This window comes from Saccopteryx leptura, chromosome 3, assembly GCF_036850995.1.
Source record: "Saccopteryx leptura isolate mSacLep1 chromosome 3, mSacLep1_pri_phased_curated, whole genome shotgun sequence".
NCBI lineage: Eukaryota > Metazoa > Chordata > Mammalia > Chiroptera > Emballonuridae > Saccopteryx > Saccopteryx leptura.
In genome coordinates this window covers 84,686,280-84,706,253 of record NC_089505.1, presented here as the reverse complement: position 1 = coordinate 84,706,253, position 19,974 = coordinate 84,686,280, and the positions used below count along the sequence as shown (strand labels likewise).

General features: G+C 61.6%; 1 protein-coding gene across 12 annotated transcripts in view; it reads right to left on the bottom strand.

Moving 5' to 3' along the window:
* PLCH2 (phospholipase C eta 2) overlaps window positions 1-19,974 on the bottom strand; it is a 63,879-nt gene that overhangs the window by 11,720 nt on the left and 32,185 nt on the right. For 8 of the 12 annotated variants that reach the window (XM_066374837.1, XM_066374838.1, XM_066374839.1 and 5 more), the window contains 10 exons: window positions 13,063-13,209; window positions 10,857-11,099; window positions 10,561-10,691; window positions 6,743-6,913; window positions 5,566-5,659; window positions 5,179-5,382; window positions 4,888-5,008; window positions 2,813-2,984; window positions 2,392-2,499; window positions 831-989 (listed from right to left, as the gene is read on the bottom strand). In XM_066374837.1, coding sequence (XP_066230934.1) covers window positions 831-989; window positions 2,392-2,499; window positions 2,813-2,984; window positions 4,888-5,008; window positions 5,179-5,382; window positions 5,566-5,659; window positions 6,743-6,913; window positions 10,561-10,691; window positions 10,857-11,099; window positions 13,063-13,209 — 1,550 coding nt within the window. Of the gene's footprint in view, window positions 1-830; window positions 990-2,391; window positions 2,500-2,812; window positions 2,985-4,887; window positions 5,009-5,178; window positions 5,383-5,565; window positions 5,660-6,742; window positions 6,914-10,560; window positions 10,692-10,856; window positions 11,100-13,062; window positions 13,210-14,320; window positions 14,679-19,974 lie in introns of those variants that run through there. The other 4 variants (XM_066374836.1, XM_066374845.1, XM_066374848.1 and 1 more) reach the window with 2 other exon arrangements.

Here is a 19,974-nt window from a genome sequence, read left to right as displayed (position 1 = left end):
GCGCAGGGCCTGTGACGGAGTGGGCAGGGCTCTTCAGAAACAGGGAGGCGCTGTCCCCAGACCACCCACTCCACCTGCTCACCAGCGAAACAGGATCTGCAGGGCTAACTGGACCCCACTGGCCCCTACCCTGCCCTCCATAGCCCCCGAGGAACCGCTGCTGCTTGGGCCACTTGACTGATAGGCATGTCCTTCAAGGTTTACTGCTCCCCACCCTGGAGGGACCCCGCCCACCCCCCACACACTTCCCTCCTGCTGTGACAGCCTCGCCCCAGTGTGTTGGGGGGGACGGGACGGGGGCACTTCCTAGAGCTCAGCTGCACGTTCCCATGAGGCTGTGGGGGCTCTGGGAGATCCCCAGGATTGGGTTGGCCCTGAGATCCTGTGAGCCCCTCTCTATCAGGATACATGTCAGTGGAGGGCCTGCCTCCAGCCCTCAGAGGAGACCATGGTTGCCACACAAACAGGGCAAACTGCCGCTTGGCTATCTCCTGTGACCCAGTGAAGGCTGAAGGTTCCATGCAGCTGTGTGTGCAAATGTGTGTGCAGGTATATGCATGTGTGCACAGGTATGCATATTTGCAGTTTTGTGCAGGTATATTGTGTAGGCAAGTGTGCAGATTGCACAGATATGTGCACAGTTCAGTGGGCACTGGCTCACACATACAGGTCTGTACAGGTGTGTGCAGGTATGCACATGTGTGCAGGTGTACACAGGTACATGTGGGTGTCTGCACACGTGGGTCTATGTGTGTGCACGTGCACAGGTGTGCACAGGCCAGATGCTCCAGGACCTTAGCTGCACGCTGACCTCATGTGCAGGCGCTCACCTTTCTGCTCTCTGCCTTATGCCCAGGTCTTCCCGACGGGAGCAGCGTGGACACGGTGAAGTCACTGGGGTCCTCACAGTCCCGAATCTTGGACTCCTTGATTAGGGAATCCAGTTTCCTCTTGGCAATGTTTTCTACACGCTTCCGATTAGTGGAGGCCTGCAACAGCCTGGCATCAGTCCCCGGGCCTGCGGGCAGCAGTGACCACAAACCCCAGGGTCTCGGGCAGGGCCACAGGGACCTGCTGGGAGCTGGGCCAACCCTGCCTTAGATGAAGCCAGGGACTCCCCCGCCCCCGCCACTTCTCACACCCGGTGCCAGCTACACAGCTGGTCCTCACACCCGCCCTGCCCACTCCGGGGTGAGCACCAAACACGTGGTGTACCCCAGGGCTGCAGGCCCATCTCTCGCCAACTCCACCTCCTTCAGCTGCAGGATGCTGCCTGGGGGGACTCACCCCACGGGGCTCCTTCAGCTGCAGGATGCTGCCTGGGGGGACCCACCCCACGGGGCCTTGGGGAGGAGGTCAGTGCTCACAGTCACTTGCTCAGCAGTTCTAGATCTGGGGTCCCATCAGACACCCCAAGGACATGGGAGGGGTGGGAGGGGGACAGACTGCCTAGCCGTCCCTGATGGGGGCTGGTCAGTGTAGCCTCCAGGTACCCTCTCTGTCCAGGGCAGCTCTGGATGAACTTGGACCCCTCCAGGGCAGGGCCTGGGCCTTGGGCATCTGGGTATTGTGGGCCCAGGTTGACCTTAAAGAACTGGGTTTACGTATGACTTGGGGCCAAGGGCAGGCACACCCTAAGCAAGGATTCTGCTGCCTCAGGGCTTTCTACAAACTATAAGCCAACAAGGGTGGGAAGCTCCTGTAGAGTTATCTTCCCACATCAGCCCCTTGGGGAGAAATAATAACTTCCATGGCTGGAAGTAGCAGCCCCCCCCCCCCCCACCAGCAGGATGGAGCAGGACTGGGAGGAGGGAAGGTGTTAATTACAGTGGCTGCCGCCCCAGCGTGGCCAAGCCTGGGACAGCAAAGCTGCAATGCAGAGAGGACAGTGCTCTGCAGAGGTGACCTCCTGGACGCCCAGCACAGCCAGGCTGGCTCTTCCTGCTCAAATCTCAGCGTCAGGGTTGGCGCTGCCCAGAGGCAGGGCTGGTGCAGTGCGGGAGGGATGGCAGGCAGGACCACTGGGCCCCCGAGGGGAGAGGGGACAGGATGGGGGTATCGAGTCAGAGCCCAGGCTAGTGCAGATATGGGTGGGCGTGGTGTGGACCCAAGGAGGACCCCTCCCCATGGTGCTGTCCCTGCTTCCTGAGGGCAGCCAGAGTACTGGGCAAGCTGAGCGAAAGGCGTCCTAAGAGTTGGCTCAGAAACGGCAACCAAAGGCCAGCAGTAAGTGTGTGGCCAGCTGCACCAGAGGGTGCGTGTCCTGTGTGGAGGGGCCCCCAGTGGCCTCAGGCTGCTCCTGTGCCCAGCAGCCTGGTGGCGAGCACACCACCCTGGGCATCTGCCCGAGACCCTCTTTCCTGGCCACCCCCCCCCCCGCCCCCCACTCACATCCCCGTTGAGGAGCTTGTAGTCCTCATCAATCTCGTCGGCGCTGTCCTCATCAGACACCTCGCCCTCTTCCGCGTCCTCGCTGATATTGGCGGGTAGCTTCTTGCCCTGGAGGAGGAGGAGACCATGCGAGGGGCCCTCGCAGGAAGTGCTGGGGGCCAGCAGTGCAGGGGGCGGGTCTTCTCAAGCTTGCTTGGGGCTATCGGGCTGTGGAGCCGGGGCAGCCCGGCCCGGCAGCAGCATGGGAGGAAACAGGCTAGGGGTGCACAGGGAGGTCCCCAGAGTGCACGGTCACCAGGGAGAGATTGCGCCAGGCCAGGGGCAGCACTGGTGACCCTGACCCCTTCGCTCTGCCACAGATGGCACAGAGCCCCAGCCTTGGAGCCCAGCAGGATGCCGGGAGGGCCCAGCAAGGGCTCACCTTTACCAGGATCTTGCCCTTAAGCATCTGTGGTGAGGGCAGCATGGTGGCATCCTCGCTGCTCACTGATGTCAAGTCCAGCTTGTCCCCCAGGATGTCGGTCAGATATTGAGCCATCTTCTTCTGCTGGACGACACTACAGTGGTTCTCGATGGAGAGGATCACTGGGTACCTGTGGACCCCATGCGAGAGGTGCAGGTGAGACCAGGCGAAGGCTAAGCCCAACCCACGTAGGACCCCCGTGACCTGCACCAATGAGATGAGGAAGGGTCTCCACCAGGAGTCCAGGACAGAGGGAACTGCCGGCCCCTCCAGGAGTGGGACCACCTTTGATGAGCACCTCAGCAGGTGAGAGAAGGGTTGGGAGACCTCCGGGGAAAGAAGGTACGCCCTTCACCCCCCACCCCTCCCACATCCAGGAGAAAAACAAAGGCGACTGGGAACTCGGGGAAAATAAACAGAAGTGTTCGAGCAAGTCACACGTCATGGCTTATCACCTATGCGGATGAAACTGGGGCACAACACGCAGCGATGGACAGACTGTGAGACAGAGGACCGCCTTGACCTGGACACTGGAGACAGGGCCCTGTGGATGGCCCTGAGCTCCCAACAGTGGCCCCACAAAGAAGGAGACATAAGCCTGGCCCCTGCCATCTGGGGCAACAGTGTCACCCACGTGGTGTGGCATGAGGCATTTCATTATGAGTTCTTTGGCTGTTTGACTTATTTTTTTTTTCTGACAGGGACAGAGAGAAAGTCAGAGAGAGAGAGGCAGAAAGGGACAGACAGACAGGAAGAGAGAGAGATGAGAAGCATCAATTCTTTGTTGTGGCACCTTAGTTATTCATTGATTGCTTTCTCATATGTGCCTTGACCCAGGGGCTACAGCAGACTGAGTGACCCCTTGCTCAAGCCAGTGACTTTGGGCTCAAGTCAGTGACCATGGGGTCACGTCTATGATCTCACGCTTAAGCTGGTAAGCCCACGCTCAAGCTGGTGACCTCGGGGTTTCTTTTGAACCTGGGTCCTCCGCATCCCAGTCTGATGCTCTATCCACTGCGCCACCACCTGATCAGGCTTTTTTTTTTTTTTTTTTAACTATGTACACATTGTACTTGGGAGTTTTGCCAAAAAGGCAATATGATCCTTTCAGGAAATGTAGGTCACTCGGACCTGGAGGACGTGAACTGGGGCAAGAGAGGGGAGAGTCCTGTAATGTTGAGATGGCAAGTGGGTTTTGGGGACCAGGTCCTCACCGCCCCATTTCTTGAGCAAAGGAATGCAGCCTGAAGCCCGGGGCCCTGGGGAGACACCTGTGTCTGCAAAGTCTACGCTGGCCTGTGAGGTACAGCCCTGTTCTGAGACTGCGGGCCGGCACCTGCCTCCTGGGCAGCTACAGGAGACCTGTGTGTCCCAGCCACTGCCCCCGACGCCTCCTGCACCTGCAAGCCCAGGGGCCAGGCTGCCTGCAGTGGCCCACCGACCCACTGAGTGACCCCTCACTCCCACCCCCTCCCTGCCGCCCCAGACAGAGCCAGCTAGCTCCTCCTGGAGGGGCCGCCAGACATCTGTCTCCTCTGTCAATCCGCCCCCCCCCCCCATTATTTAGCTCTCTCCTCGCCCGCCAGCCTCCCTCAGCCGAGACTTGAAGGTGTAACTAGAATGGCACGGGGAGGCGTCTATTTCCAGAAACAAAATTGGATTTTGTCAACAGTGTCTGTAGCCACAACTGAGTGACAGCAAATTGAGTCTGGACACACAGGGTAGCTTCCTGGGGTGATTAGCGCCAGGGGCCACGGCTGCTGTGGGGGTGGCCGCCACGTGGACACAGAGACACACACGGCCTCACAACCCTGCCCGGCACACTGTCTGCACCTGCGCCTGCCCCCACCCCTCTCTGGGGAGCTCCCCACCCCCTCCCTGGCCCCATCCTCAGCCAGAGACCCTGAAGCCAGCCCCCAGGCCACACTAACCCCTGCCCCCCAAAAGGACATGGGGCAGGCAGGAGCCAGAGGAGCCCCAAAGACCCGCCACCTGGGCCAGCACTGCCCCCCACCCCAGTCTCCACCACTCACTCGTTCTTGATGAAGGCGTATTTGTTGATGGTTTCAATGACATCTTTGAAAAGAATCTTGGAGGTCAGAGTGTAGCCGTGGTGCACAATGGGCTCACCATCAGGTCCGTCCCAGCAGTCCACTGTGGGCAGGCAGATTGGGCCAGCTCCAGGGGGGTCCTCTTGCTCAGTGACTAACCCAGGAGAGGCCTGCCCCAGCCCCTGCCTGGGCAGAGGGCAGACTCCCTGTCCACCCAGAGACCCAGAGCACCGCCCCCCACAGAGGTCGCGACAGCCGCAGCCCTGCACTGACCCTCCACGCAGCGGCAGCCGGCCTGCAGCACCCAGGCGTACATGTCCACCCGCGACTGGGACATGAGCTGGTCGCCCATGAGGTAGGTGTTATGGGACGAGGTGATGAAGTAATGGCTAAGAGGCCGCGTCATGTCCTGGTTCACCCTGTGGTGCTCAGGGTTGAAGATGTCGCCCGCGGGGCTCCGTGTGTAGTTGGTGAAGCCTACAGGGGATGCGGCATGGGGAGGGGTCACCCCGGCGTGCTGGGCCACCTCAGGACCGCTGCCACCCCGTGCCATGCAAAGCAAGAAGCGACCTGCTCAGGCTGCCCCTCAATGCCCCCATCCCCCCACCCCCAGCCCATCGGCTGCCTAGGACAGTGGGAGGGAGGTGGCTGCCCACTCACCATCAATGCCCAGCACCCCCTTGCTCTTGTTGTCTGGGCAGGGCTCAAACTGTTCGATGATGTCCTGACAGCTTTCCAGTGTCACACTTGTCATCTGGCCAGAGGAGGGGTATGAGTCCAGGCCTGCTGTGACCGACCTGGGCCAGCCCTGGGCACCTCCCCGTCCTCCGCCACTGTGGCCCCTGCCTTCAGCCCCTGATGGCCATGTCAAGGCTGACCGCAGTGGGGGTGAGGCTCTGGCCCCTGTCGTGTGCTCCCCCCCCCTGCCTGGGGACTCACCGGTCACCTCCAATGCCACATGATTTGGGACTGTGGCCAAAAGGCTACAGGGGAGCCACATGACTTTGGAAGTGTCAGCTCTAGCTGAGATCCTCCCAGCAGAGGCTGGGCCGCCCCCCACTGCTGTGCAGGGGTCCTGAGAGCTGTGGACTGGGGAGGACTCAACAAGGCAGAAGGGTGCATGTGCCAGAACGTGCAGCAGAGCCCGGACCACATGCCACCTGGGAGGAGCCTCCTCGTCACCCGGCCCCCTCCTGCTGCCGGGACACTGCCCACCACAGCCAAACCCAAGATGGCCCCTCGTGTCCGAGGCTGCGTTAGCTCCCAGGGCCCTGGGGCACAGCCCAGGCCAGGAGTCCCCAGTTCCCAGTAGCAGGTCCACCAGCGGGGCTTCCAGGAAGTCCCTGGGAATGTGGGGGTGGGTACGGGGGGTGGGCATGGACAAAAGGGCTCAGAGCTATGGCTGCGGACCTTAGAGGCCTAGAGTCCAGAGCAAGGGGCATGCAGCCCCTACCCAGGCTTGGAACAGGGGATTCAAACCCTTGAAGCTCTGGACACTGGGACACTGGTCAGAAGGGCAGTGCCCAGGGAGCACTGAGCCCCTCAGGATGGACAGGCCTGCCTGGGGTCAAGGGAAAAGGATGGGCATGTCCCACCAGCACCTGGAGGCATCTGGGCATCTGATGGACAAATGAGCAAATGGAGGTGGTAACGGCCCAGAGCTCGGGGGTGCAAGCCAGCCAGACCCATGTGGCGGGAACAGGTGGGAAGGCTGGACAAGGATCTCTAGTCCTACGAGATGTTGCACACTGATGATGGTGCTGTGGTCAAGTGTGGACGCCCCTCTGGAAGCTTGGTGTCTGTGGTCAGGGGCCCCACCCTTCCCCGGTTCCCTCACCTTCTGCTCCACCTCCAGGAAGCGCTGGAGGTCGGCGGCGTCCAGGTGGTCCTTGTGGTTGCTGTAGGTCAGCATGAGCAGGTAGAGGTCCCGGCGGGTGGACATCATCTTGTAGAAGGCACAGAACTCCTCAAAGCCCAGTGTGCCCTGGTGGTCATCCGTGTCCGCTTCCTGCAATGCAAGGCCTGTGGGTCCCCTTGCAGCTCCCCCCTGAGCCACACCCACAAGGGGTCCTCCAGGCCCACCCCAAGTCCCCAGTCACCCCTGCAAGTCCACCTTCTCCCTTCCTCCCTGCCATGTCATGTCACACTGTGTCTTTACCAGGTTCCCTCTCTGACTCTCCCACCAAGACCACTGAGCGACCCTTTAACACAGACCTGACCCACCCCCCCCCAGTCCAAGCCTTTCAAGGTTAACCTGCAGCTGGACCCAGCACAGTGACCCCACACTGAGAGCCAACACTCTCGCTGGGAGCCAACAGCTCCTCCCACCCGAAGTCAATGCCCAACCTGGGCTGTGAACCTGTCATTGCAAAGGCTGCCCATCGATCAGAAGGGCACCAGGACCCCCGGTGGGCAGGGGTTTCCTGGCTCCAGTCTCCACAGGAGCAATGAGAGGACCCTGGTCTTGGGCAGGCATCCTTTTGGACAGAGTGGCTCACACAACACCAATGGGTACCCCAGGAGCAAAGTCACCACGGTCCCAGCAAGACCATAGTCCCCTTCATGAACTCACTGGCTCAGGGAGCATCTCTGAGGTGTCCAACCCTGGGGATGCCAAGGGCTCCCAGCGACTGGGGGCTGAGCCCCCCAGAAACATGAAGGGCCGTGAAGCTGGGAATCCCCGGGGGTGAGCAGGATTTAGAACCTTAGAAGATGCAGCTCAAGACTGAGTGCTGAAGATGGTTCTCTGGCCTGGCAGGGTGCAGTTGTGGCCAGGTGCGGACATGACCAGCTTGAAGGTGACTCCGGGCGAGGAGAGACAGCAGGTCAGCACCACGGAGAGCAGTGCTCAGCAGACCCACGGGCCATCCCACTCCCCACTTGAGTTTCCTTATGTGGCCACATCATCTGGGGTGGGTGCCAGCTCCATGGGGCCCCTCTGAATCAGGAGCAACACCAATGAGCCAGGTGGCCACAACCACCCCCGTGGCCCCATCCCCAACGAGAGCAGGACTCTCAGGAAAGCTAGGTCCTGACTTGTCCTCCTTAGCTGCTGCCTTCCCCTGGCACTGTGGTTTGGCACTGAGGTGGGCACCCAGCAGGGCTACATGTCTCGCTCCAGGACCTGAGTGCCCATTCTGGGTGCCCATGCCAAGTCTGGGAAAGGGCCAGTGTGGTCTGAGGACCCCAGCCCAGAGCCACATATGCTGGTGCCTAGCAGATGTCGGACAAAGGCCCTGGGGTGCCTGGCACTGGGTTTGTGGGCAGCCCTGTGCCCGAGAGCTGGCAGAACAGACCACGTCAGGTCAAAGGACTACTTTGGGACAGAGTGGGTCTGGCAGTCCTCCCAGGGAGCATGGCCGGAGCTGGGCACGGATGCCCATTGTTTCCGGCCCATAGAGTGGTCTGGTCTCTGCTGGGCTCTGCTTGGGCAGCAGAACCAGGAGTCCAGGGTGGGGCAGCTGCCTGCTGGCCACCCAGCTGCCATCCCTGGCAGTGAATAAAAATGTTCTGTGACACCTGAAAGGACAAAGCTGACCCCCCCAGCCCCAGAAACACCTCCCCGTGTGGTCGGGCTTCTGCCCTTCTTCCCACAAACGGACCAGCAGCAGAGTCACGCCAGGCGTTGTCTGGGAGCTGGCCCAGCGTGCTCATTAGGCTGTGAGGCCCGAAGGCCATGCTGGACCTCGCCCACATACCCCTGTCATCTCAGAGTCGATGACATTATGTTCAAGCTACGCTCACACACCGCAAAGACCTGCCCTCTGATCAGGCAATTTCAGGGAGAGAACATGGTATTGAGATCTCTCCAAAACCAGGCTGCTGCAGCTCATCAAAGCAACCCTGCCCGGCCAGAGGTCAGTCTCCCTCTCTGAGCTCCTTGCAGGAGGGGCAGGTGGGGGTGGGCTGCCCAGAGCCTGGGCTTTCTCACACCCCACTCTCCACAGTGATGTCCTCTCCTCCCGTATCCGGGGCCGGCCTGGACCCCAGCTAGTCTCTGATCTCTGACACAGCCTTCCTGTTGTAGGAGGGCCTGCTGACCCCAGAGCTGTTCCTGGCAGCGGGGCAGGCAGAGAACAGAAGGGGGCTGGTCTGCAGGCCTGAGCCATCCACCAGCTCCTCACTGCCCAGGCAGGCTCTGTCCCTTCTGGGGCCGCGAGGAGGGACCCAGTGAGCCCCCCCACCCCCCAGTCCTCAGCCAGCAGCAGTCTGACAGCACCCTGCTCACCACCCCCATCACGCACAGACTCAGGGTTGGCCAGAGCCCCGGGCTCCAGCCAAGCGCAACCACCTGTCTATCTTGAGCGCCCCAGCGGAACGCCAGGGGCTGCGCCTGGCAGAGCAGTCAGACTGCATGTGTGTGTGCCTGTGTGTGCACGTCTCTGTGTACACTGTGTGTGTGTCTGTATGAGTCATTTGTGTGTACACTGTGTGTCTGTGTGTACACTGTGTGTGTGTCTGTATGAGTCATTTGTGTGTACACTGTGTGTGACTGTGTCTGTATGTACACTGTGTGTGTGTCTGTATGCACGTCTGTGTGTACACTCTGTGAGTGCATTTGTGTGTACATTGTGTGTGTCTGTGTGAGCGCATCTATGTGTACACTGTGTGTCTGTGTGTACACTGTGTATGTGTCTGTATGAGTCATTTGTGTGTACACTGTGTGTGACTGTGTCTGTATGTACACTGTGTGTGTGTTTGTTGCACGTCTGTGTGTACACTGTGTGTCTGTGTGTACACTGTGTGTGTCTATGTGCGTCTGTGTGTACACTGTGTATGTGTCTGTATGAGTCATTTGTGTGTACACTGTGTGTGACTGTGTCTGTATGTACACTGTGTGTGTCTGTATGCACATCTGTGTGTACACTCTGTGAGTGCATTTGTGTGTACATTGTGTGTGTCTGTGTGAGCTCATCTATGTGTACACTGTGTGTCTGTGTGTACACTGTGAGTGCGTCTGTGTGTATACTATGTGTGTCTATGTGCGTCTGTGTGTACACTGTGTACGTGTGTCTGTGTGAGTGCATCTGTGTGTACACTGTGTGTGTCTGTGTGAGCACATCTGTGTGTGCACTGTGTGTGTGCCTGAGTGCATCTGAATGTGCGCATCTGTGTGTACACTATGTATGTGTGTCTATGTGTGCGTGAGTGCAGTTGCCTGGTTCAGGCTTCTGGAACCCTCTTTGCTGGCTGCAGCAAGACAATGAGGTCCTAATTACAGACAATAAAGGCCTCTGTTCAGCGGAAGGATGAATTTTCATAATGTCCCACATCAAGGCGGTTGGGGAACCTGCAGCCCCTGAAGTGGCATGTGGGCACCCGGGACCCCACCATGGACAAATGCGCCTGATTAGGGCAGCAGAGTTACGGGGAGGGGTGGGAAAGAGGGTGTGGCCTCCTTTGGGTGGTTTTTCCTCACTGACCAACACCTGCCCCCGGGTGCACAGTCTGCCATCCTGGGGGAAGGCCCAGCTCAGCTGCAAAGAGACAGCAACTGGTCCCGGACAGCTGGCCAGACGGCAACGAGTAGGACCCCTTGCAGCTCGAGAGGGGCGGGCCTGCTCCCAGGCAGCCCACGGCCCCTGTGGGGACCCCGCTCAGGGTGCCGCCTCTGCCAGCTCCAATCCCCCATCCCGGGGGCCCATCCCGCCTCACCTTGAACATCTGCTTCACCCTCTGCCGGGGCAGGTTCACGTTCAGCTTATGCAGCAGCTGCAGGACCTCGCCGATGCTCAGGCTGCCGTCCCCGTTCTTGTCGGCCTCGTCAAACGTCTGCTTCAGCCACTTTGGGGCCGAGTTAGGGGCCAATACCACTCTAGCATGGTGGGTTCAGCACACCCACCTCCCGTTCCAAGCCCCGGGCCCCCTCTTTCTCCCCCTCCCCAAATGTGTCCCTCCCCCCCCCCAGGTAGACAGCCAGGTCCCTGGGGTCTGCCCTGTGCCCGGATATTGGTCCCTGGTGCGCTGGCGGCGGGCCAGGCTATCTTCATCGCTGATGCCAGCCATGAGGTAGCGCAGGCCCGTGACCCAGGTGCGTGCCTCATTGCCATTGGACGAGACCAGGTCCAGCGACTGGCGCTGGCTGCCATGATAGATGCTGAAGCAGCAGTTGGGGTCGAAGCTGCCGTCTGGGTAGCGCTGGAAGATCTCTGACAGCTGGCCCTCGCTCACCTCCTGGATGGAGTCGATGGAGACTGCGGGGCGAGGGGGGGGCACTGGTCACAGCCTTCCTCAGGGCAGGCATCCTCTGCCCCAGCCCACAGTGCTGCTCCCAACAACAGCTGAGGGCCCTTTCCATCTGAGGCTGGGGGTTGGTGGGGAGGGGACATTTCAAGGGACCATAATGAGGAGAGAAGGAAAAGAACAAATATGTGGAGGCAGGCGAGCCTGCTCCTGCTCAGCTCGGACGCTGAGGTCTGCTCACTTGACCTTTGAGTGTGAAAGAGGCACCCTCATCTAAAGAGAGAGAGGGGCCGCCTCCCCCCACTCGGTGAGCCCGGCATCTGGCCTCGGCACTGCTGAGTGAGGCAGCCCAAGGAGCCCTTCCCCTCGGTCACACTCCACCAGGTCCCCTTTCCTGTGCGGATTGGACGCTACGGTCCTGTGGCCACCTCTGTAATGAGCCCTGGCAGCAGCAGGTGGGGGGACCAAGGGTGCATGGGGTCCTGCTCTGCAGGAACCGGCTCAGGGTCCATCAAGGACTTCATTACTGGGCATAGTGCCCAGGCTCCATGGGGCCCCCGTTCCAAAGCTGAATTATCACCAGTGTGTGAGCTCAGAGGATGACTTCAGGGTCCGTTCCCATGCTCGTGACAGGGGGCTTCTCCCAGACACACCTGTGCCCCAAGCTCTGCACAGCCGGCCCCCCACCACCACAGCCTCCAAGGGCACCCGCCACCTCTCAGCACCATCGCTGCCCGCCTCCTGCTGTCCCCACACAAGCCCCGGCCCTTCTGGGGTCGTCTTGTGCAGAGTAATACGAAGGGCTTCCCATTCGTGCAGTATGAGGTGACTTCACTCCTCCACTCTCTGCCCCTCCCTTCCTGGGAGCTCCCCCCCCCCCACTCCCCCAGGTGTGCAGAGCCCACCTGCCTTCCCCAGTTCCCTGTGTGCATGTGGGGTGGTGGGCAGGGTGGTTCTGGGCTTCCAGACAAGGGGCGCTGACAGGCAGGGAACAGCGGTCTCCTATTCCTCCCTTCCGGGAACCCTCTCTAAACAGTCATCCTGGTCCCCTCCTCTGAGCCCCCAGGTCTCTGCCCTGTCACCTCTTCCTCAGAGGGGCCTCCATGAGCCCCATTCACCCCTCCCTTCTATTCTCATCCCGTGTTCTTCTCGTCACTCAGCAGGACATGAGGCTGTCCTACACTCGAAGGCCACCCCACACTTGAAGGCCAGTAAGTTCCCAGGATGCCAGGGCCAGGAACAGTGCCTGGAACAGAGCAAGCGCTCTGGACTGACTGCAGGGGCTCTTCCTGCCTGGAGGAACCCCAGGTCCAGAGGGCAATGCCAGCCCTCCCAGGGAGCTCCACAGTATGTCTCCCTCCTGGGCCCCAAGGTGGAGGCAACTGCTGAGCTGAGGGAGGCCTGCCCTGGCACATCTGCGTTGGACCCACTGGCAAGGCCGAGGAAGGGCAGTCAGGTCCCTCTCCTGGCCCATGGGGACTCTTCTCCCTTCCTGACCCTGGACCCGCAGCCCAGTTCCCACCTGCCCTGCTCAGAAATGAACTCTGCCCTGCCCCCTGCACAAACTCCTCCTCAGGACCCCTCCTCACTCCAGGAGACCCACAGTCTCCATACCCCGTGCCAGCTGCTCACGCCCCGGGGCTGCCTGGGCCAACATTTGGCACCAAAGTCCTACCCTCGGTGTGCCCAGCCAGGGTCTCTGTTCATGGGAGATTGTATCTGCCCTGCTAGACTGAATGTCCTTGGCCTTTCAGTCCATCCTCACATCCGGCACGGGGCTGGGCACGGGGGACTCTCGGTCTCCCCTGTGTCACAGAGGGCATGGGGCCCCGACAACCTCCCAATCCTGTGTCTGGAAGTTGCCTCAGAATCGTAAGGCCCACTGAGCCCAGGTCCCAGGCTTGGAGTGAGCTGAGACATCCTGGGGTCTGGCTGCCCCTCCCCGGGCCACTCTTGGGGGGGTCCCCCACTCACTCTTGGCTTTCTCGTTCTTGCGCGAGGGCCGCCAGCGGATGCAGGAACGGTGCTCGTCCAGGAAGTAGAAGCGCGCCAGGCCCTTGGAGCCGCCGCGGAGCTTAACCATCTGCGTCCCCGCCTGCATGGCGCTCATACATCGCTCCACTGGATGCCGCCGCCAGCCAGCGCGAGAAGAACCATGGGTGGGAACAGACAGACGCCGTGCTCGTAAGCACTGTGGCCTCCCCTCCCCGCCCCCCCCAGCCACGAGCTAAGGTAGTGCGGAGACGCCTGTCCACTTGCCACTTGCCCACAGGGGCCGAGTTCAACCCCCAGAGCTACCTGTGGCCCCAGTGCTGGCCCTACTGCCCTCCCCCATGGTCCTGGGGCACAGGGGTCAGCTGATGCCCCAGACAGGACTGGCCACCTGCCTATCCCACTACTCAACACCTGGACCATCCCCAATGACCACCATTACCTGCTCCAAAGCTACTACACAGGAGAGGACACCGGAACACAGTGGCTGAGCCCACTCCCAGGAGCCTTGGTGCCAGGCACAGAGTGGCGGCTGTCCCCGACCCCACGACATACAGCCTGGCTCCCAATCACCTGCACCCCCTGCCTGGCACATTCAGGAAAGCCACCAACCTGCATCTATGTAGCATAGCACATGTGGAAGCCACCACCCCATCTGAGCATGCAGGTGTGAGAAGAGGCTGCACAGATCGGAACTCCAAACCGAAATCCTCCCCTGACCTGGGCCCACCTGCCTCACCCCTGACCCTCTCCTCCGTGCATCCAGCCTGTTGTCGGCAGCTTGTGTCTCCCAGTTCCCAGGGAAGGACTGCCGGCCAGGACAGAGGCTCCGTGGGGCTGGGGAGGCTGCAGGCAGCGAGGTGGCACTCTAAGGACCATCATGTTCGGCACCAACATGCTGGGATGAAGGCACTGCTGCCCCCAAAGTGCCAGGGACCCCTCAGCCAAAGCTTCGGAGCTTCCTGAACGCCGGACCAGCCTGTCCACCAGGGGCATACCCTCAGCTCCACCTTCCCGCTGTCTGCCCATGGTTTAGCCTACAGGTCCCAAGCGAGGTCAGCAGAAGGGGATACTGTTGGAGGCATCACCCCCAGGGGGAGACCCGAAGGCACAAGAGGTTATTAAGCTTTCCGGGGCTGGGGTGGGCAAGCCCAGGCCTGTCACACCATCCTGGCTCCGCTGGGCCATGAGCTGGGCGGGGCTCTGGCCAGGGAGGAACAGGCAGTCCCTGCCCCCTTACCTAGTGGACCAAGCTGCCACCATGGGGACACAGCCACGCTCCCGCTGACCCAAAGGAGGGCCTCCGCCAGGCAGGCTACCGTTCGCTTCATCCGGCTGGAGGTGGATGGCCAGGGGATGGACATCCCCGGAGGATGGCCAGGGTGGGCTCACAGAGGCCAGAGTGGGGGGGTGCACCCCCAGAGCACCTCAGCAGCCAGTGAGGCAGTGATGGGCGGCACAGGGGTTCCTCAAGGCCCCCTTCTCTCTTCTGCTTCTTCCTCCTCCCCGCCAGAGCCCCTCACAGCCCCCGCAGGGCTGGCCTCAGGCCCCTCTGGCATTGGCTCGACGGTCACCTGCTGTCCTAGACGGTGCCCAGGCCAGCCCACCCCCCACCAGGACTATAGACAGGTCCCCAAAGAAGCGGGCGCCACCCGGTCTATGGGAGGAGGAGCCTGACGCCTCTGCCCGCCCCGCCCACTCTCTGTCCAATCCCCTGCGCTAATCCAAGCCAGGATCCAGCCCAGCTGGCCAGAGGATTTAGGCCAAGGGAACTCCTCCCTGGGAACCAGGAGAGGACTGGACAGGCAGCAATGTCATTCGAGATCCCAGACCATGAGCCCCTATGTCCCGGCTAGGTGATGACCCGGAGGACAGACAGGTGGCTGTCCTGGAAACCCAAAGGACGTAGCCATAAGGCCTGAGGTGACAAGTCCTTGTGGTACCGCCCTCTGGGGCGCAGACCCAGGCCCTGCTGGGAGTGCTCCCCACCACCTGCCCAACGCTAGATACCTAAGGCTGCTACACACTCTCCACCCTATTCTGAGCCTCCCACTGCCCCCCAACTCTGCCCTGCCCGCGGGGAGCTCTGGGGGACCTGAGGGTGAGCGGGGGCACCTTGTCCACCTGGCGCCCAGCCCTGTGGACAGAAGGCTGGAGCCAAGGAGGGCGGGGCCGCTGGCCCCAGCCTGTCTGGGGGACTAACCTGGGGTGCACTAGGCCCCTTGCAGCTGAGACTTCAGTGCTGGCTGGAGGGTGCGGGTCCCCTGAGCCTGGGTCTGGAGCTCCCTGCCTCCCTGGCCCAACCCAGGCCCCGAGGAACAGCGCCCCAGCTACACTCCCAGTGCAAGCCACCCAGGGCCCAGGGCATGGTCATCCTTGCACTCTGCACCCCCTTGAGCCTGCTGCTCTCCTCATGACTAACCTGGCCTGGAGGGGGGGTGCTGGCCCAGGGAGGACTCCAGGCCCCACTAGCTAAGACCCAGACAAGGGTGGTCCTGGGGCCACCCTGAAGCCAAGCCCTGAAGGAGCCAACAGCACCCTGGGCAGCTTTGGGGCACGAGGTGGAGTGGCAGAGAGCAGCGCATGCTCACCGCTCGTGGCCTAGGAGCCTCCAGGCACCACAGGCTGCCCGGGCAGCCCAGTGCGGCAGACAGGCGGCAGGAGGCCCAAGGGGCAGCACTTGCCCCACAGTCACAGTGCCGGGCGGCAGAGAGTACGGGGGCCTGATCTTGAGGACCCCAGGGTCCGTCCCCCTGTCACTGGGACCACACATCCCCAGCCCACCTGTGCCCCTTGTCCAGGCTCTACAGGGACAGCAAGGACAAGTGCCCCACCCTCGATGCCATCAATCTGAGCGCTCCTGGGCTGTGCTCAGACAGGGACAGTCACCCTTCCCGCACCGGCACAGAGCGAAGGAGCTGGGGCCGGGCCATAGGGACAGGGACAGGAGCTGTTGGAGGCCAGCAGCCTGGTCCAGGATCTGAGATTGGGAGAGGGGAGGCAGCAGGAGTGGAGAGATATGGACGGGGCATCCTGATCTGGCCACGGAGCACCAGAGCCCATCCGCCTGACCGAGGTGACCTTCTCAGAGCCAGGGCAGAACCTAATTAAGAGCCTTCACCAGAGAGGAGCTGGCACGGCCCCTCGCGGGCCTTTCCTGGTGCAACTGGATTAGGAGATATTAACCTCCGGAACGGGGAGGCAGAATGAAGCCCAGATGTCCTCGGGAAGACGGGGGCTTCCAGGCCCCTGGCAGGCAGCTTCTCCACCCACACTGAGGGTGCCGGGGGAGAGGAACCAGAAACCCCAGAGAGCATCACGGCCAGAGCAGGCCATTCCCCCCCCCCAAAAAAAAAGCCAATGGCTCCTCAAACCCAGGTCACACATGGTCACACCAGCTCTCTCTTTCTCCAGTCTGGGGTGCTCTCATCTCTCACCCCTCCCCCAGAGCTCCCGAACCCCTGCATCGCCCCCCCCCACCCAAGTCATGCTGGGCTGTCAGCCAGCAGCTGGCCAATGACCTCCTGCCATCAGGATGGTGCTTTGCCCACCTGGGCAGGGTTCTGGGCGGGGCTCAGACGGAGCAGCCCAGTCCCTGCACCCCACACTCCCTGAGGCCCCCTCGGCTGTCTCAGGCCGTAATCCTCCACTAACCAGACAAATGAAGGTCCAGCTAATCCAGCCTGATGCAGGGCTTTGCCAGCGAGGAGGGCCCAGGTGACCCCCACCCCACCTCTGACAGTGCATGAGACAGGGTGTGAAGCCAGGGTGCCCAGGGCCCCGGGACACCGCCGCGTAGTGTCTGTCCCCTTCACGGTGCAGTTGTATGTGCTGGGTGTGGACACACTGACCTCTGGGATGGAATATGTGCAAAGGCCACGTCTCAGGGGACTGCCAAGCTGGGCTCAACCTCAGATGGCTCAGTCCCCAACCAGGAGGCAAAAGGCCTCTCCCTTCCCCCTCCCCCAGCTCTCACCCCCACTCTGTCTGGCACAGCTACTGACAGCCCTGAGCCTCAACAAGGGGACAGGGCAGAGCGCCTGCTAGAGCTAAGGGTGGGGCACCCCTGCCTCCCTCCCCTGACCACCTCTCCAAAGGCCAAGGTGGGCAATGCCAGCCAGGACCTCACGTCCACACGTGGTCACCAGAGCGAGCCCCACCTACCGCTCCATCAGTGTCACACCCAGGACCCAGGTCCCAGGATATGAGAAGACCCCCCTGTCTTCCTCCGTACCCAGGTGCTACCTGAGAGCTGACCATGCCAATACCTGGAGGGAGAAGGGCCCAGCCCCCACTCCATGCTCATAGCATTGCAGAGGGGCCCTTGGGGTGCCTTTTACACCAGGGCTGGGCTCCCCACCCCCACCTGGTGTCCTCCACCCACTGCCCGGGGCCCACCCCTCACCCAGCCTGCCTGGCCCTGCACCAGCTGACAGAGTGTGGGCTCTCTGTCTCTCACAAGGGGTCCCAACCACGGTCAGCGTGTCCACACCCAACACATACACCTTCTGTCAGGCACCCCTGCTCCTGCTCAACCTGGAGCCCGGATACCTGACGCAGCTGCCTGGCCAGCTGCACTGCAAGGGTCCTGCAGGCCCTCTCACTGTTCCATACCTGAGCTAGAGGCCACGTGGGAGGCTAGCCTGCACTGTGACCACCATGTCCCCAGGCCAGCACAGGTGGGGCCAGCAGCCCTGGTCAGGAGATATAGGAGGGTCCATGGGGATAGGGATGCCCTAGCCCCATCAGCTGCCCACTCCCTTCCTTCTCACACCCACTGCACCCACCAGAGACACCACCTGCCAATATCCCCTAACTCCCTGCTCCTGGTCCTTAGCCCGTGACCCGCCTGATACCTTCAGTGCATCTTGGGGGCAGCCTCTTGGCTGCCTAACAGACTCACCCACATCTGTGTTCTGTGTGACCCCTGGGCACCCCAGGGTAAGGACCTCCCAGTCCTGTCCAGCTCGGCCCCTGCACAGCTGGCCTGGCCTTGGCAGTGCCCAGGATGGGAGTTCTTGGGCAGTTCTCACTTCCATTCCCCCACCTGCAAGAAGGCACCCCAGACTCTCAGTCTCTTCCTCCTCCCCAAGCCCTGCAGAGGACGGCAGCAGCCTCAGGACTTTTTGGGGAGGAAGACACCCCACCACCACCCCACCACCCCGCTGTCAGGAGCCTGGAGCATTGGTTTACTTTTGTTTTTATAGTGGAGATTGATCTTGTCCTAACATAGCAGGCGACAAGAGGCCAGCGGCAGCCAGCATCTCTGCCTCTCCGCCCGGTGAGGCCGGCCGGAAAATAAATTGAATCTTCCAACAAAACCCACAAAGTACACCCACAGGCTTCCCAGCAGAGGGAGCGCATGCTCACACTCCCTCGTGGGGGTAGACCCTCCCGTCCAGGGCGGGGGTGGGGTGTGCAGGCACGTGCACACACCCTGAGTCACTTGTGCCTTCATTCAGCAAGCACACTCAATGTGGCGTGGGGAGGGCGGGCGCGTGCTCGGGGCTGTGTGGGGGTGCACATCCCCGCCTCCCTGACTCCCCGCTGGCCCTTGTGCCCTGTCCTGCTCATTCATTTCCTTCTTCAAACTTCTCTGCCTTTTAAAGGACCTTTCGGCAGGCACTGCCGTGCGTGGACTCTACTCAGGCTGGTCAGCAGCAGCGGAGCACGCAGGGCTGAGGCTCCTTGGCCCTGCCCCTGACCCCCACGAGGCCCGAAGCTCCCTGTGCCTCCCTGTCGGCCCTGGGGTCGCTCCGTTCACTCCCTGCTGCTGGCCCAGCTCAGCGCCCAGCAGATGCCCAGGCTGCCCTTGGGTGGACAAGGGGAAGGAGGAAGGGGCCGCATAGGGACCAGCCTAGCCCTGGCCAGATCCTCTCAGGAGTTTAGGAGCGGGCCCACACACAGATGGCCAAGATTATTTAAGTGTCTGAGAAGCAGCTCCACTCCCCCCCCCCAGTGTCTGGGTGCCTCCTCCCCAACTATTTTTATTTTATCAGAGAGTGTGAGCTGGTGGCTCTTCATACCCTCCCCCACCCTGCGGGACCCCAAGGTGGCTGTGCTCAGTGCCCAGGGTCACGGGAAGCAGGACTGGCCTCAGGAGTCCACACCAGGGCAGTGGAGCCTGGGGCTCACTTGGCAGGTCAGCAAAGCCTCGGCTGGCCCCAGAGAAGCCTGATGCCAGGGGTGGGGCAGGGCTGGGGATGGGCGTGGGAGCAGCGGGTAGGGAGGGCCGCACTGGCCACGGCACTGGATGGGGATGTGCCCCTTTTTCTCCCACAGAGCCCTCTCTGATGGGGCAGGCGGCTCAGGATTATTGCAGGAGAGATGAGCACTCCATGGGCAGGGGCCTGGCCCCACCTCGCAACCTCAGCTTCGAGGAGGCCAGAGGAGGCGGCCGGACTTCACTCTGCCCTCCTGGGCTGCTCCTGGACACTTGTCCTTGCCCAGCCTGAGCACTAGACCCAGGGACCAGGAAGGTCGCATGTGCTAGAGGGTGGGAACAGTCTCAGATGGCCAACCACCCTCTTCCCCCACACCAAACGACCAGCCCAGGATTGGGCTGTCCCTTGCGCCTCCCCACAGAGGCACCTGGGCAGTGATGGCAGCCTAGACCCTTCCTAGTACCATGGTCGGCGCCAGGGAGGGCCAGAGGGACCCTGCTGTCTTGTCACACAGAAGCAGAAAAGCATTGCTGATGGACACAGCCATCTCCAGCTGACCCGGGCTCCTGCGGCACTGGGCACAAGTGCACAGGGTGTTCTCTAAGGCTGAAGCACTCAGTGCCTGGGCCTCTCTCCCGGGGAAGCCCCTTCTAATGCAGTGGGCCACCACGTTCTCACCCAGCCTGCTCAGTGTCATGGGGACCTGGGGTCCAGCACAGCAGACTCCCAG